The sequence below is a fragment of the Anopheles marshallii genome, chromosome 3 (assembly GCF_943734725.1).
Source record: "Anopheles marshallii chromosome 3, idAnoMarsDA_429_01, whole genome shotgun sequence".
NCBI lineage: Eukaryota > Metazoa > Arthropoda > Insecta > Diptera > Culicidae > Anopheles > Anopheles marshallii.
The window spans coordinates 40,673,232-40,689,362 of NC_071327.1; the positions used below are offsets into that span (position 1 = coordinate 40,673,232).

Consider the following 16,131-nt stretch of genomic DNA (forward strand, 5'->3'; position numbering starts at 1 on the left):
ACCTCAAGGCGGTATCTTCAAGTCACTCGGGAAATCAACAGTCCACAGTTATGTACTTGTTCTGGAACGATCCAGTGAAATAAAGTGATCTAAGTGAAATAAAGAAGAAAAGTGAAAAGTAAACGCTTAACACGTCATCCTACAGCGCGATCAGTGATACAAGGGTCCACTACTAGGCACTGATTCTAGTCGAACCAGGAGAAGCCTATCCGAGGTCGAGCCGATTATACCCTTGATAAGGTGACTTTCACTGTTTGAAGAAGGAAATGTCTTCAAACGATTGTGAATTGTATATTAGTTTAAGCTACCCCTTTAGTTGTAAGCAATACGGCCTGGGCGTCCTTATTGAATATCTCCACAATGTGATAACAATATAATTTGTGAACAAAAAAAAAAATTCGTAAATATAAATGAATGGTTTAGATACGAGTCGTTACAACAACAATTTGCTACTCACTGCATCATCATCAGTTACAACCCCTGGAATACTGGACTGCTTGAATTTCAAATTTACAGAATGTCAAATAAAATGTCCAACGTTTCCACTATTTGGTGGCGTTGTGTCCAACGAATGTCATCTGAAATTGGCGCGCGCTTGTTGCTTGTTTGCGATTCGTGAAAGAGAACACTTGCGAGAAGAATAAAAATTGTTAATAATTGAACATAACTAAGTTTTCGGTGAATTATAATGGATGTAGCAGATGCGCATGTTGGTCAGCTTCGTGTACGGGATGAAGTTGGAGTACGATGTCAGAAATTGTTCCTGGATTTTCTCGAAGAGTGAGTACGGTAGCAGTCGGTAATGGTTTCATTGTTTGTTCATGCGCTTTTAACATTGTTCCATAGGTTCAAAGAGGACGGCGAGATCAAATATCTGAAAACGGTGCTAGATCTGGTCAATCCGGATCGGTCTACGCTAGAGGTCAGTTTTGAGGATGTAGAAAATTACAACCAAACGCTGGCTACTGCGATCATTGAGGAATACTATCGCATCTTTCCCTATCTCTGCCAATCGGTGTCGAATTTTGTACGGGATCGGACGAGCTTGAAAAAGCCGAAGGAATGCTACGTATCGTTTGTAGATGTACCGACGCGCCATAAAGTTCGTGAACTCAGCACTTCCAAGATTGGAACGTTGATTCGCATCTCCGGTCAGGTGGTACGCACGCATCCAGTACATCCGGAGTTGGTGTTGGGAACTTTCGTGTGTCTGGATTGTCAGACGGAAATTCGTGACGTAGAGCAGCAGTTCAAATTCACGAATCCGACCATCTGCCGCAATCCAGTGTGTGCCAATCGTCGTCGGTTCATGCTCGAAGTGGACAAATCATTGTTCATTGATTTCCAAAAGGTGCGCATTCAGGAGACGCAAGCCGAACTCCCGCGAGGATGTATTCCGCGCTCGGTTGAGGTGATTTTGCGTGCAGAGATGGTAGAAACGGTGCAAGCGGGAGACCGATATGATTTCACCGGAACGCTTATCGTAATACCGGATGTGGGAGCACTGCAACTGCCAGGAGCAAAGGCTGAAATCGGGTCGCGTCATAAGCAGGGCGATAATGCAGCCGAGGGCGTTCGAGGTTTGAAGGCTCTGGGTATGCGAGATTTGAACTACAAAATGGCTTTTCTAGCCTGTTCGGTGCAGGTGACTTCGTCTCGATTCGGCGGTACCGATTTGCCGATGAGTGAGGTAACATCGGAAGACATGAAGAAGCACATGACTGATGCGGAATGGAACAAAGTGTATGAAATGTCCCGTGACCCCCGACTGTATTCACACCTAATAAACAGCCTTTTTCCCTCGATCTATGGTAACGACGAAGTAAAACGAGGAATTCTGCTGATGCTGTTCGGTGGTGTGGCCAAAACTACACAGGAGAGTAAGTGGTTGAAAGTTCATCTAAACAAAATGTTTCACAATTCGTCTAATCGCTCGGGTCTGGGGTTTGTTTGTATATTGCAGAAACTACTCTCCGTGGTGACATAAATGTGTGTATTGTGGGCGATCCCAGCACAGCAAAATCTCAGTTCCTGAAACAAGTGTCCGACTTTTCGCCCCGTGCGGTATACACATCGGGTAAAGCATCGTCTGCTGCAGGTCTGACAGCGGCCGTAGTAAGAGATGAGGAAAGTTTCGATTTCGTTATCGAAGCCGGAGCACTTATGCTGGCGGACAATGGCATTTGCTGCATCGATGAGTTCGACAAGATGGACCCGCACGACCAGGTTGCGATTCACGAGGCCATGGAACAACAGACAATTTCCATTGCTAAAGCGGGCGTACGAGCCACACTGAACGCTCGTACCTCGATCTTGGCCGCAGCAAATCCAATCGGTGGCCGGTACGATCGGTCGAAATCGCTACAGCAGAACATTCAGCTGACGGCTCCGATTATGTCGCGTTTCGATCTGTTTTTCATTCTGGTTGATGAGTGCAATGAGGTGGTTGATTACGCGATCGCTAGAAAGATTGTCGATCTGCATTCCCACATTGAAAATCGTGTAGAACAGGCCTATTCGCGTGAGGACGTGCTGAGGTACATAATGTTTGCACGTCAGTTTAAACCAGTTATCAAACCTGAAGCCATGCAGCTGCTGGTTGAGAACTATGGACATTTGCGGCAGCGTGACACAGGTACAAGTGGCAAAAGCACTTGGCGAATTACCGTTCGGCAGCTTGAAAGTATGATCCGTTTAAGTGAAGCAATGGCCAAAATGGAATGTAATGAAGAGGTGACTGAACAGCATGTGAAGGAAGCTTACCGGTTGCTGAACAAATCAATCATCAGAGTGGAACAGCCGGACATTCATTTGGATGATGAGGAAGGAGAGGAAGGCGAAAACATTATGGATACTGCAGAGGATACACCCGAAGATACACCAGCAACGAATGGAACTGATGAGAACGGTCACGAAGCAACGGCTGTCACCAAGAAGAAACTCACACTTTCCTTTGAAGAGTACAAAAATCTGTCCAACATGCTGGTCATTCATATGCGCAATGAGGAGAGTCGCATTGAATCGGAAGAAATCGAACAGGAAGGAATTAGCAAGACGCAGTTAATAAACTGGTACCTTGGTCAAGTTGAGGATCAACTGGAATCGTTGGAGGAACTGACGGAGCGAAAGATTTTAATTGAAAAGGTGATCGACCGACTGATCTATCATGTAAGTAACAATGTTCATTCATCGATTGTTGTACTAGTTTCGGAATAGTTTTAACGTTATATGGGTTGTTTCTTTTTGTGGCAGGACCAAGTCATCATACCTCTGAAGAAGGCTGGACTTGACGAGAAAGGATCCTCCGGGGACGAAGATGTGCTGCTGGTGGTTCATCCTAATTACATTGTCGAAAGTTAATCTAATGAGTTCGTATCCGATGTATTGGTTCATACGCCAACTTTTCTCACGTAATTGATAATGGAGTTTTATAATAAGTAAGTGCGTGTTTCATTTTGCTTTTTTATACCATATGAACAATAAACTTTACAATGATGTCAATACGCTGACATGTACAGATATTGTGAAAAGAGATGGCAAGCGGATGGAGCTTATTTAAACATCTTGTTTGATATCTTTGATCCCTCATAATTCTACCAGCATGAGTTTCAATAGAGTTTTACTAAAATCAGCAAATAGCCATATATTATGTTTACGCGTGTTATTCGGTTCATCAACTGTAGCTAGTTAGTACTGTACTGCAAGAACGTTTCTAACACGATAAGTGTTTAATTTCTTATATTTACGAGAGTAAGACAAGGGGTGGTCTTTCTTAAACTATATCATTAAGATCAGGGGAAAACATTTTGTCTACCTGTATGAACATCCTAGTCAATCCATAGGATGTTTATCATGTAGATGATCATGAACTGGTGTAGTCTTATTCACACTTGAGTCATTGACACTCTTGAATTTGATAAATCTCACCAGGAAGGTGCTTCCTACCGACTGAGCAGGACTGACCGATCGGCCAAGACAAACGTAATGGAGCCCGATAACAACATAATGAATGAAGCTGAGTTACAGTACATAAAAAGGTGGTCTTACTTGTATTTTTATTTAACTTAATTCTCATCGTCTTCAATCTTAGGTGCGAGATAGTAGCGGATGTGGCCCAAGTCGGGAATTCGGTATTCAACGACCAGCGGCACATCAGCCGACATTGACAGCTGTACTTGGTTGCACAGCGGCGTTGCCTTGGTAAAAGAGTTCAGATAGCGGCAAGCGAAGGTAAGTGTAACTGGTTCTTGCATTTCAATGATGACCGATTCTTCCTCCTTATCTACGGTGGAAGTTTGTGCTAGCTTGATGTTAGCCGAGCCAGCATCTCCAGATGCGGAGAATTTCACACCTGCGAAAGCCAAATACAATAATCGTTACAGTAACATGATATTATTTATTCAATTCTGTTGACGCTTACCTTCCTTGGTGCACGAAATGACGACAGACTCGCCAAACTGGGACAAATCACGACAGATGCGTGCAAACTCCATGGCTGGCATACGCACGACGCAAGCATAATCCGTTTCCGGAATGCCCAAATGCTCTTGATCTAGGTTCATTAGTTTCATTTCATAATCAGACACTTTTTCTTGGTTATGTGATTCGAACATGAACGTAACAGTGTCAGCATTATCCTGCGCTTTCATAGTTAGTGTGTCATCGTTGTTTGCACACTTCATGATCTTGGCCATGTTAGCCAAGTTCATTCCCATCGACAAGTTCCGGTCGCACCGGTATTTGTCGAATCCGTCGGAGCGTAGCGATAGAGACACGAGAGAAACATGGGAGTTATCCATCGCTTGCAACTGAATGCCGGAATCACTGCAATCGAATGTGGCTTCGTTCAGAAGATCCTTGATAGCGTCCAGGACCTTCTTAAGGACGTTGCTGGCGTTTAGTCGTGCTTCAAACATGTTGATGCTACAGAAACAAAACCAAGCTTAATTTTAGCACTTTACAAATAAAACTATAGTGTAAACACCATAGTATAAACACCTAACGGATAGTCAATAAAGATACTCACTTAAATTTGGAGAAACAAAACTATATCGGAAACAACTACGGAAAACTGCTCACGTACGTGCGTGCGCGACCAAGATGTGAAGACAATTACGCGTAGATTCTTGTAATTTGGCGGTCCAACGTTGATGCCTACAAAAAGGCGCGAAACAACAACAGCAATATGTCAAAACGAATGGCAGTTCTGACGTTTACATTAGCACAGTGGTCGATGCCTTTTTTTTGTTTTGAAAAGGACCATTTTTGCTATATTTCTGTTGAAAGTAAATTATATCTGCAAAAAAAAAAGTTTTAAGCAATTGAGCTCTCTGTGCTACTTTCATATATTGTCTCATATGCTTCATATGGTCGATGATGAGCACCATCCTGGTAAGCCCAACCATAATTCTGCCTGTCTGGTATTCTGCCTACATTTTGAGGCGTCAAGACAATAGAAAAGAACAAAACGATAATTCACAATCGAAAATAAATTTGTTTCAATAATTGTTTTAAGTCCACATTTCTTTGTTTTATATCATAGTCTTAAACAGTCGATACCCGAGATACGCGGATAATTCGTACCAGTGAAATCCGCGTATCTCGAATATTCGCGTATCTCGAATTTCCTCTAAAACATCGTTTATATGTAGCATTAAGGCATCAAAAATCATCATCACGATCAAAGATCATCACGTTACAATGCACACCCAACATTGATATTTATACGATTATTTCAAGAATAATAAAACAACTATTATGAACATTAAGTGTTTTTCTAATAAAATGTTACGTATGTTTAAAAGTTGCGAACTAAATTTTTTGGGTTTCGGACCGTTCCTGTCGTGTGAAGACCGGTGTTGCTATCGAAACACCATCGGTACCACCGGCCTCCCCGAAATTTTGACAGATAATGTAATTTTCAATGTACAATTGAACTTTTTATTTGCAAAATTTAATTTTTTTCAAAACTTTCAAATAAATCTAGGAATTTCAATTATGAACTTGAAAAGAAGTATTATCGTGCATTTATACCTAGCGGTCTTCACAGGTACGTTAGCCAACTATGGCTTTTACTATGGGGCTGGGTACGCTAACAGATACGTTGGGAGCTTCTCACGATTTGTGGGAGACCAAAATGACACGTACGTTGGCCAGCGTACCTTTCTTTTTGTTAACGGGGAAGGAACCTTCAAAAGGTACCCACCTAGAGGGGACTGTCGCGGCTCGACCGTGCTTCCCTAGATGGGTTATGTGGGATTCATCGTTCCGCTGGGCCCGTGAAGCGGACCAAGCAGCCGACGCGACCTCACTAAACCACTCCTCGACCTGATCCGAACCCTGCCGATGCGCTGATGTGCGTAGTACTCCATGCTGGGTCGTTTGTGCGATGCACCCAAGCTGTTGACGCACTGCCGCGTCGTCTTCCTTGTTGTCCTTGCTGCTGCTGCTGCTTTGTGCCTTCCTTCCGCTGCTGCTGCTTCTAGCCCGCCCGTCCGTGGCCGCTGCTCCCGGGTGGACCTTAGCTCCTGCTGCTGTCCTGGTTACTCGTCGCTGCTGCCGTTGCGTCTAATCTCGTTGCCCTGTGTTGCGGTGAGCGGAGGTCGCTATTCGCTTGGTTTGTATTCCGCCGTTACTGTTGTCGTCGTCGTCTTGCCGTTGGAGGACTTTCTTCGTTCCACCTCACTTGGAGGGTTTTGAAGATTGTCCGAGCGGCTGTCCGGACTGCTTCCCATGTATTGCTGCTGGCACACATTTTCGTTGCAAGGTTGTCCATCGTCGAGGGGTTGTGGCTTTGCTGCTGCATCTCGTGTTGTGTACGAGCGAACCGTGGACAGTGGAAAATTACGTGGTTGACATCCTCCACTTAGTGCTCACACACCGGACAGTTAGGCGAGCCCTCCAGGGTGCCTTTGTTGACGAAGTAGCTACGAAGGAACCCGTGTCCGGTAAGGACCTGGGTGAGATAGAAATCTATCTCTCCGTACTTGCGACCAACCCATGACGAGACGTCCGGGATCAGTCTCCTTGTCTTCAAACCTGGCGAACTCTGCTGCTGCTCTGTACCGGCTGCCCACTGTTGCTGCCAGCGCTCCATGGTCTCCTCGCGTTGTCGCTTGCGTATGTCTGGTGCTGCGCCTGCCGTCGCTGCCTTTTCGTCGTGGCAGCGGATGTCCTCCTCTAGCAGGAGAGCTAGTGGTATGGTGCTTGCAACCAGGCGGCATCAACGCAGGCGGCGTCATAGGAAACCGTTTGGAAGGCGCTGTAGAAGCTGTCGTCCCCACGCCGGTGCAGCGTAACGGACAATGCTATTTCCGACGTTCACCAGGGGTCTCCTTCTGCTGCTATTTGGGCCACACTTGTTCGGCATAAGGGCGGTCATGGCATTCGTGATACGAGATGCCTTGCTCCAAATCTGCTCCAGATGACGTCTGTGGTGCTGTTTGCGGCAGAGCTCAACCCCGGGGTATTTGAGCGTCTCCGTGGAAACAATCGTGTCCCCCCCCACTCGTAGTTGGCCTATCTGCGGGGTATGGTGGGTGCAGAAGATCATGTAGCCGGTCTTTTGATGGGCCAGCTGCAAACCCACTCCGCTCATCCAACGCTCGATTGTTTCCAGGTTCCTCGCAGCAAGGTCGCTGATGTCCTGAGTGTTTCTCCCCAGAAGGGTGAACGTCACGTCGTCAGCAAACCCGATGATATCCGCACGCAGCCCAAACAGCTCCAGCCGAAGAAGATCGTCGTACATGACGTTCCACAGTGTTGGCCCTAGAACCGAACCCTGCGGGACGCCTGCCGACACTGGTAACGAGACCAGTCCTTCATCCGTCTCTTAGTGGAGCGTGCGGTTCTCGAAGTAGTTCCGCAGCATCGCCAGGAGGTACGGTGGCGTGTTCCTTCGCTGCAGAGCCTCTCCGATCGCTGTCCAGTTGGCTGTGTTGAAGGCGTTCTTCACGTCGATGGTCACCATTGCGCACAGTCGGTCGCCCTTGCGCTTTTTGTCGAGCCCAACCTTTCCGTTGGCGAGAACCCGCTTGATGGCATCTATGGTGGAGCGTTCTTTCCGGAATTCGTATTGGGCATCAGAGAGGCCCCCCGTCGCATCGAGATGCTCCGTGAGTCTCCGCTGTATGAGTCGCTCCAATACTTTCCCTAGGACACTCAGTGGCCAGCGTACCTTGGAAGACCGCTAGGTATAGATGCACGGTTAGATCCTGGAAAACAAAATTCGACTCGGTGGCTGGTTAAACGACTAGCAAACTAAGCGGTTTCGGGAGGCAGCGAGCTGAATGGGGCCTCAAGCCGATGAGGTCCCGTGTCTTGACTCATGACTTTTAACTTGGAAGCAAGCTAAGCCAACATGGGAGTATGTACATCATGATGGATTAGCCTGAATTTAGACGCATTTTTGGATGTCCGCTAAGGATGTGTTGTCCAGGGCAGGAGTCTCCGAACAGTTCAGTATGTGGGCCGCAGTGGTGAAAACTACAGTGGCTGGAAGCCAAGTAAGACATGAAACAGTTTCTTTTAATGTTAACATTATCAAAAACCTATTCACTTACAAAGGAAAGATTTTAATGATTGTTCATTTAAGTTCCCTGCTGCCTTTTAGCCAACCAGCTGTTAATAAATATTACCGATTCGATCGAATTTGGCAACATGCTCACGGTTGGCGTTGTCGTCATCATACTTCATACTGGTCTGAAGTCGAGTCCGATTAGACTGAAATTGAGGTTCAGGCAGGGGTTACTGGCGAGCGAGGATCAAAAAAACGATAAATGGGCGCGACAAAGGGAGAACCAACGCATACTGTTTTAACACGCGAAAATAGTGATTTTTTTTACCTGATTAGTCTACCTGCATGAATTACAAAAGGTTAAAAAAACTGATGATGATCTTAAGCCCTAAGAACCTGTAGATTGAGGCAATTGACCCAACAATTAAGAAGTAAGTTAACAAAATGCAACTTGAAATCTTTTCAGTCGAGACCAGCAGTATATTATAGGTAGGGAATATCCTAGAATTAGCTGAAATGACCATTCTGGTGCTAAAATTATTTTGGATAAGGATAGTTTTCCGCAGACCACCAACATTCTTGCTAACACTCTAAAGCGATGGATAAAATTTTGTAGGACCAAACTCAAACAGAGAAGCAAATCCAATAACTTCTAGTCAAAATCAGATTTATTGTAATATCGCTTCTATACATTTCATTCTATTGCATTATTATAATGCATTATAATGCATATAGCATTACATTCTCTTCAATAATAACTCCACTGATCCCAACTACCAACGATTCCAACTCCACTCGGGGCCTCCAATGAGCTAAACACGCTACTGATTCGACTTACGCGAAAATTCGAGTAACGTGAATTTTTCTAGCGTAAGCATTCGCTTAACTCGGGAAAAGATACTGCGATTTCGCAATAATCGACTTTTTGGAAAAAGGAATGTTTATAAATAATCAAAGGAGTTCTACGGACGGCAGAATTCGAAATTTTGAATCACAATGAAATAACAAAGAAAAACTGAACGTTTGTTAGTTATTTCGATAGAAGATTTGAAAAATAAGCTCTTCGATCATCGTAATTTAATGACGAAATTTTCTATGGCCCCTTATGCAATATATTTCAACTTTTCAATATGAGGTATAATCGATATGAATATGGAAATTCTCTATAAGCGAAAACTCGATATACGCCAAATCGTTCGGAAGTTGTTTTATTGAGTGATTCCTGCCAAGACTTAATTGTATGATGTAGCTGGATAGTCAGAGATGTTACAGGGATGGAAATTGAATGGTTTGAATAGGATTTCGTACCGATCCTGTCGTGTGAAAAACTGCTGTCTCTAACTCCTACACGCCCAGCGCCAATACTCCACGGAAGTACTCTGTTAATCACAGTTTTCATTGCATTTAATCTGGGGGCGGTCAAAGTAAGACAGAAATGGCAGGTTTAGACCTCTTGAGGTTGTTGTGCCGTTAAAGAAGAAGAAGAACCTGCAGCCGTATAAGACCTGATTGGATCTGATGTACATAAATAGATTAAATGAAGCTCGCATACTAAGACAACTAGAACATGCTTAAAGAAATTGGTGGAACGCAAAAAAAATATTGTGACAACCCGATATAGAACGTTGGTCGAAATTCAATGTGTATTATCATGCATGGATAAAACAAGATGAGAAACATCTTCCTTGAAACAGTTCTTTAAGTTTCATGTTCAAGATTTCTAGTTAAATTCGAATATCCTTTCGCGAACTCTTGGAATTTTAACTCTTAAATTTAAACAAATGTGAAACAAATCATTGAAAGGTTGCTAATGCGCATCAACCGCATTCTCACATTCTATTACTCTATTATTTTACTATCATTTTGTTTATTTCAAGGCACATACACGTGTCTTCATGAAAACATAATAAGTGAGATTCTTTATCCATTGATGCTGATGGAGTCCTGCATTTAGTCACTGGTTGTTAATGCAGATGCAGAGCTTATGAAAACTGGCCTTCGCAATTTATTCTCCTGTTGTGTTATGGTTCCTATTTTGTTTTTTAAACTTCAAAATTGTGTTGCAATGTGCGATTTCTGGCGATTTGCGTCAATGGCGATAATTTTATAAAACTGTTGTATTATATTTCTTGAAATTTTTGTTCTTTTGCAAGCATACTGATTACCAACATGACACAGATTATTGTGAAATGTATAATATTAGCAAAATAAAAGATTTATTATCATGCTACTATACATACAAAACTACATACTAAACATTTTGAGACATTTTAGCGTTGGCGTTGACGTTATGATCGTAATGTTTCATACTCTGTGTAGGAAGAATTATTGTCCTGCTCAACAGCATTGGTGATAGATTCTGGGTTCATCATAGCGGTATGGAGTTGTTGGGCGTATTTTCAAGACAATGTGTACGGCAGTCATGTCCATTAGTGTGTTCCTGCCGTGTTCGTTCCACTGGCTGTTCTTTATCAGACCGATACCTTCGTATGTTGCAATGGATCAAGGAACAAGGGGCACAGATTTGCCGAAAGGATAATACGCTTCTTACCGAAAGTGGCTACAAACCGCGGCATGCAGTAAGGAGAAAGGAGCTAAAATTTAGCAAGAAATTAATTATAAAGCTAGCAGCGTACGTGTCTGATGTATGTAAATTTGATTGGTGTTATCTCATTTGCATATAATTGAGCGTATTACGTATGTATAAACCTTTTGTTCGGCGGTGTTGATGGCTTGCGTGAAGGTGCTTGAATCTTGTTCACACACCAGTGGTGCAGAAAATGGTTAGACCTTTTTGCATTGAACGAACGGCTACGCGTTCAGCCATGGTGCATCTGGCGATAAACGCGTGGCCGTTATTTGAGCCCAACGCTTCAATGACGGATGGTACGAGAGCAATTTGAAAGTATTCAAATTTAATACGAAACGGATACAACTATATATTGCGAGTTACTATTAACTGAGGGCCCATTAAAATTGATATATCGATAGTTTGCAGGATCGGTACAATCAAGAATCTTTCGTTATAAGAATATGCATTATAGCGTGAGTTAGATACGTTGTAAATAATGATGAGAAGTCCGGCTTTCAACAGTGCATTCTGCATATTGTAGGGGTAAAGTGTCTGGGTGGGCTTAATGGCCAGAAACAAGAAGAAAACCAAGACAAAAACAACTACTCCGTAAGCAGGTTTGAGGTAACAAACGAAAGTATAAAATGGTAGTAATGTAATTTTATTGCATATTTTTGATTTATGATCTAATATTCCGTGTTAAGTTATGTGAACTAACTTCCCTGCTTCATATTTTGAAGATTTATTTCGATTATAGTTGTACAATGCAGTGTCCTAATCATTGGAATTGGAATCATTGGAAGACGGTGTATGAAATTAGATCTTCTACATAGATAATTTTTCTTCCTTTGCTTATAAATGCAAAACATTTTTAAGATACCGTTTCTTGAATATGTTTCATCTGCTTGAAACCGTTCCACTGCTTTAGGCATTATTTTCTTACAGTCGCACATTTCATGCCAGGTCGGTTTAATCGCCTGTGGGCAGATAGGTGTATTACGCACACTGCAACAAGACGTACGGTTGTACCGGTGAAATGACCTGAGCAACTATTCTGTCCGTGCTATGAAAATATCGAACTAAATCATACACCATTGTGCTGGTCTTTTAGTGGACTGGAAATAGTACAGAGGGCATTCCATTCTGTGTCCATTCCTTCGTTGTATGGCCGTTCAAATCTAATGCACTTTTAGTAAAAAACGGTGGTAACCGGAGCTAAGCTGTGGGCTGCATTTTGCATCACAAAGTAATTCCTCTAGTTGACGCTCGGCTAAGTGCGTTCAATCATTTTTGCAGCTCCTGCAGCAGCATAACGTTAGGGTAAGTTTTGGTTTATGTTTTACACCTGCCGGTTGTATCGACAACACACAAAAGCGGCGGAGAAAGTCGCCGTTGACTGGAAACACGTGTTTTTCTTTCCTTTGGGCATGCGTTGGAAATGACTGAATGAGTGAAGGGGAAATGGTACCACGGTCACTCAATAAACCGGTCGTAGTGGAACTCAATAGCATACGTTCCTGGATACCCGGTTTGTTTGCAAAGGATGTATATAGATGTTCACAACAGGATATATATCATCACACAGATGAAAGGAAGCTGTTGGTAAAGTGATTAATGAGTAATCATCGAACGGTAAAAAAATGATTTTGCATGGTCTATTATCTGAGGAAGAGGTGAATTGTTACGAAAAGTAGACTAGCAGAAGTTCCAGAATGTAAAACAAACTGCCTGCAAGCGAAAGATATTGTCATTGACCACAAGATTGAATGCGTTGTGCAGTTTGATAGTGTGGTGTACTTGGGCATCATAAAAAAAGCAAATTAATAACTTGGTGTTTAAAATTTAGAAATGTACCTAAGGTAAAACGTAGGTCAGAATATTTGTATTCAATACATTTTATTTTAGAGCTTCCGATGTTAAGATTCTGTTCGCGATCTACTTACTTTTCTATCACAAAGCATACGTTTAGAAACATTTCTGAAGTACGCATCACATCTGTTTAACACAGAAAAATGTTCCATTTAAACCCTTTTGGTGGTAAAAACGCCGTTGCAAATAATCATCATCTGTTAATCTAGCCACTGTCAACCTGTAAATTCACGGCACTTCATCAGACCAGCGGGAATCGACCGAGCGTTACGGTGTACGGTAGCAGCGTGTACGCGTATACATATGTGTGAAAGAGTGGATTTGCCGGTGTACCAGCAACAGAAAATACTTGCACTATCATCGTTCTGGATTTGGGCAAAGGATGGTCATCGTGGGTGTTGCAGTATGTTGTTGCCGAACGTGCGGCATATTACAAACGATCTCCACTAGCTCGATTGTTTCTTTTGGGAGCAATACATCACTTTGGAAAGTTTACTGAAAGAAGCATGCTATCACCTCAAGAAACAGATGAACCGTTTGATTTATAGGGCATTTCTGGAGGAGCTTATTTTGTACGAAGCCACACCATGTACGAAAACCAGATTTTGCAACGGTTCGTTCGTCTCGGTAACTTGGGTTTTTAAATTTTTCTTGTAGTTATTTGTAGTCTGCGCTTTCATGTATACCCCCGTCATAATCGTTTATATCTGCAACGTTGTAGCGAATGGGATGAATGAAACTTTTGGTCAGGTGAATTTGGTAGCTTCGAGCAAAATAGCTGAATCGTGCAGCAGCTTTGATTTAGTCAATACATTAAGAATTTGTGCTCCATCGGCGCTATCATTAGATAAAGTAAAGCAAACGCTCAATTCTACGTTCAATGTTACGGCCCCGTAAGGTACACGCAATGATAGCGAGGAAGAAAGGAAAGAACCGAAAAAAAACAGTGGCTGCAATGTTTCTTTGATTTCTTTAGCGTATTTGGTGTCTCATCGTCGTTTCGTCATTGAAACAGATATAAAACATGATACCATCAATGCATTAGCGCAACACAACGTGATGTGCATGGTATATGGTTGACTGGATGTTGGCCTTCCACGTGTTCCATATCTCCAATCGAGTTGACCTGCTATTAGGGTTGATTGAAATCAAGTATCGAGCACCATAAAATACAGATGAGAATCGTGGTGCTCTATCAGATAACTGGCATTGATAATAATTTCACATGCAGTTATAGATTACTCACTGAGTAAATCGTATTGCTGATTTCACTCAGTGATTGATAGTGGGAATTGTACAGTTGATATGATATTTTTTTAAATAAATTTAAAATGTGAAGCTTATTGGTGACGTAAAGGAACAACACTTGTTCTTCGCTGATAGAGATTAGTTTTGTTGAAGCAAACCTGCGTGGGTCGTAGTCCTTCAATGGTTAGTTAATAGTTTCAGTTCCAGTGGTACCGCACATAGTAAAGCATATCATGTAACTAAAGAAAATCAAAGCAAGCACTTGAACGATGGAAAGGTTAGTTTTCGTATTGGCCATGAAGCAACCAGGAACAGAAATGAAAACCTAGAAAGAAACATCAAGTTTGATGCAGTGAATTCAATAATGTAGCCATATTCCATGCCCTGAAACGACCGCAGTAGCAACCATACTTCATTCGCACATGTGTAGACATCGATCGGCTTCTATACCGTGTGTGTATCGTAGGCTTTTACGGTTCACCGATGTTAAGTAGCTATTGAGCAATAGATTTTTTTGTTGGTGTTGCACTCTGTTTCTCGCTGACACCATTTTCGGTGACTTGTGGCAGAGTTGTTATTGACACGTTTGTGGACAAAACGTTCACAAGTGTGGTATAAGGCCATACGGGTGTAAATGTGCAGCGAAGCGATATATTTAGAACGTGAGTGATGATGAAAATTGAAAATGACTACTATTGGAGGTAGTTTAGAGGTAAAATTCTGTCAAATTTTAAAGAATCTGACGCTTACACGTGGCCGTAGGTCAAATGCAGACCAAACCATATTAGTAGGATAGAAATTTAAAGTAACGAAAATTGGAAAAATACCATAAAAGGATAAAAATGCTTTAAATAGTATTTGAACCTTTTCCTGGAATAGGTTTCATCGATTGAAGGATTTATATGACAGAATTGAATATGGTTTGGACGAATTTTTTCCTGAAAATCAGACAACGTATCTGTATATTTTATCTTGAGAATGAATAAATTCTGCTAACTGGGTTAACTATAGCTTTAGGTTAACTAGGTGTTAGGTAATAGATATTTAGGTGCTATAGTCTTTCAAATATATTTTACTGTTTGTAAAGTGTTATGGCATTTAGAAAAAGCCGACTATTATAGGTAATTATGTCACAACTGGAAGGAGATTTGTACAAGAATATAAAGAATAACTTGCACACGTTATTTGTTTATTGTTTAAAAAGTAGTAAACGTAAAAATGAGACCATTCCAAGTTTTACGTGTGTTACAAACATTACTCAATAGGAACGCTGTAATAGGACAAAGAATAATAAGGCAAGAGATTTGCTTTACATTTTAAAATTCTGTATCCTTAAAAAAGGCTTGCAGCAGCTTGAAAGATAGACCATAAAAATTTTACTAGCTGGCATAGTGGTATGAAAGGCTTTTAGCTATTGCGTAAAGACGAGTGGCTAGTCGATTTGGTTAATCTGGCCGTGTTTGTAGTGAAGTAGCAGGATTAGCAGCGGCATTACAGCTATTTTATCAGCAATCATACCAGAGAGCGTTATGATAAAAAATTACCATCATCCGGGCTATTCATCTGGTCTCGGGTTGGCATCCAGGCTTCAAATGGAGTTGATTTGATGCTCTATCTTCTTGGAAAGACAAAGATGAGCGCGCTCTTCACTCAGCGGGGCTATAATCGCGAAGCAGGGGATAAATCGTATTTATGCTAAGACAAAAAAGTAGTATTAAAAGAATGGAAATAGACAAGATAGCAGTGTGGTAGTAGTAGCAACAGAAGGAAAAATTAAAAACAAGCTGATCAACAGCGTGTTCTATGGGTTTCTTTTCCGCATTTTTTTTGTCGTTATTTCATTAGTTGGTATTTTGAATAGCATTTTGCATGCTAACAACGGAGGTTTTCAATGTTTGCTTAACAGTGCAATACACAAAACGGCATT

General features: G+C 42.1%; 2 protein-coding genes across 2 annotated transcripts; one reads left to right on the forward strand and one right to left on the reverse strand.

Moving 5' to 3' along the window:
- The first annotated feature begins 688 nt into the window (after nt 1-688).
- On the forward strand, nt 689-3,360 carry LOC128715520 (DNA replication licensing factor Mcm6). The gene is made up of 4 exons (XM_053810427.1): nt 689-780; nt 847-1,880; nt 1,964-3,168; nt 3,253-3,360. Exons 1-4 carry the CDS (start codon nt 689-691, stop codon nt 3,358-3,360), a joined length of 2,439 nt encoding a protein of 812 aa, XP_053666402.1.
- A 704-nt stretch (nt 3,361-4,064) lies between these two features.
- LOC128715526 (proliferating cell nuclear antigen) lies at nt 4,065-4,916 on the reverse strand. The gene is made up of 2 exons (XM_053810432.1): nt 4,421-4,916; nt 4,065-4,351 (listed from the first exon to the last, which is right to left on the reverse strand). The coding sequence occupies exons 1-2, from the start codon at nt 4,914-4,916 to the stop codon at nt 4,065-4,067; spliced, it is 783 nt and encodes a 260-aa protein (XP_053666407.1).
- Nucleotides 4,917-16,131: the final 11,215 nt, after the last annotated feature.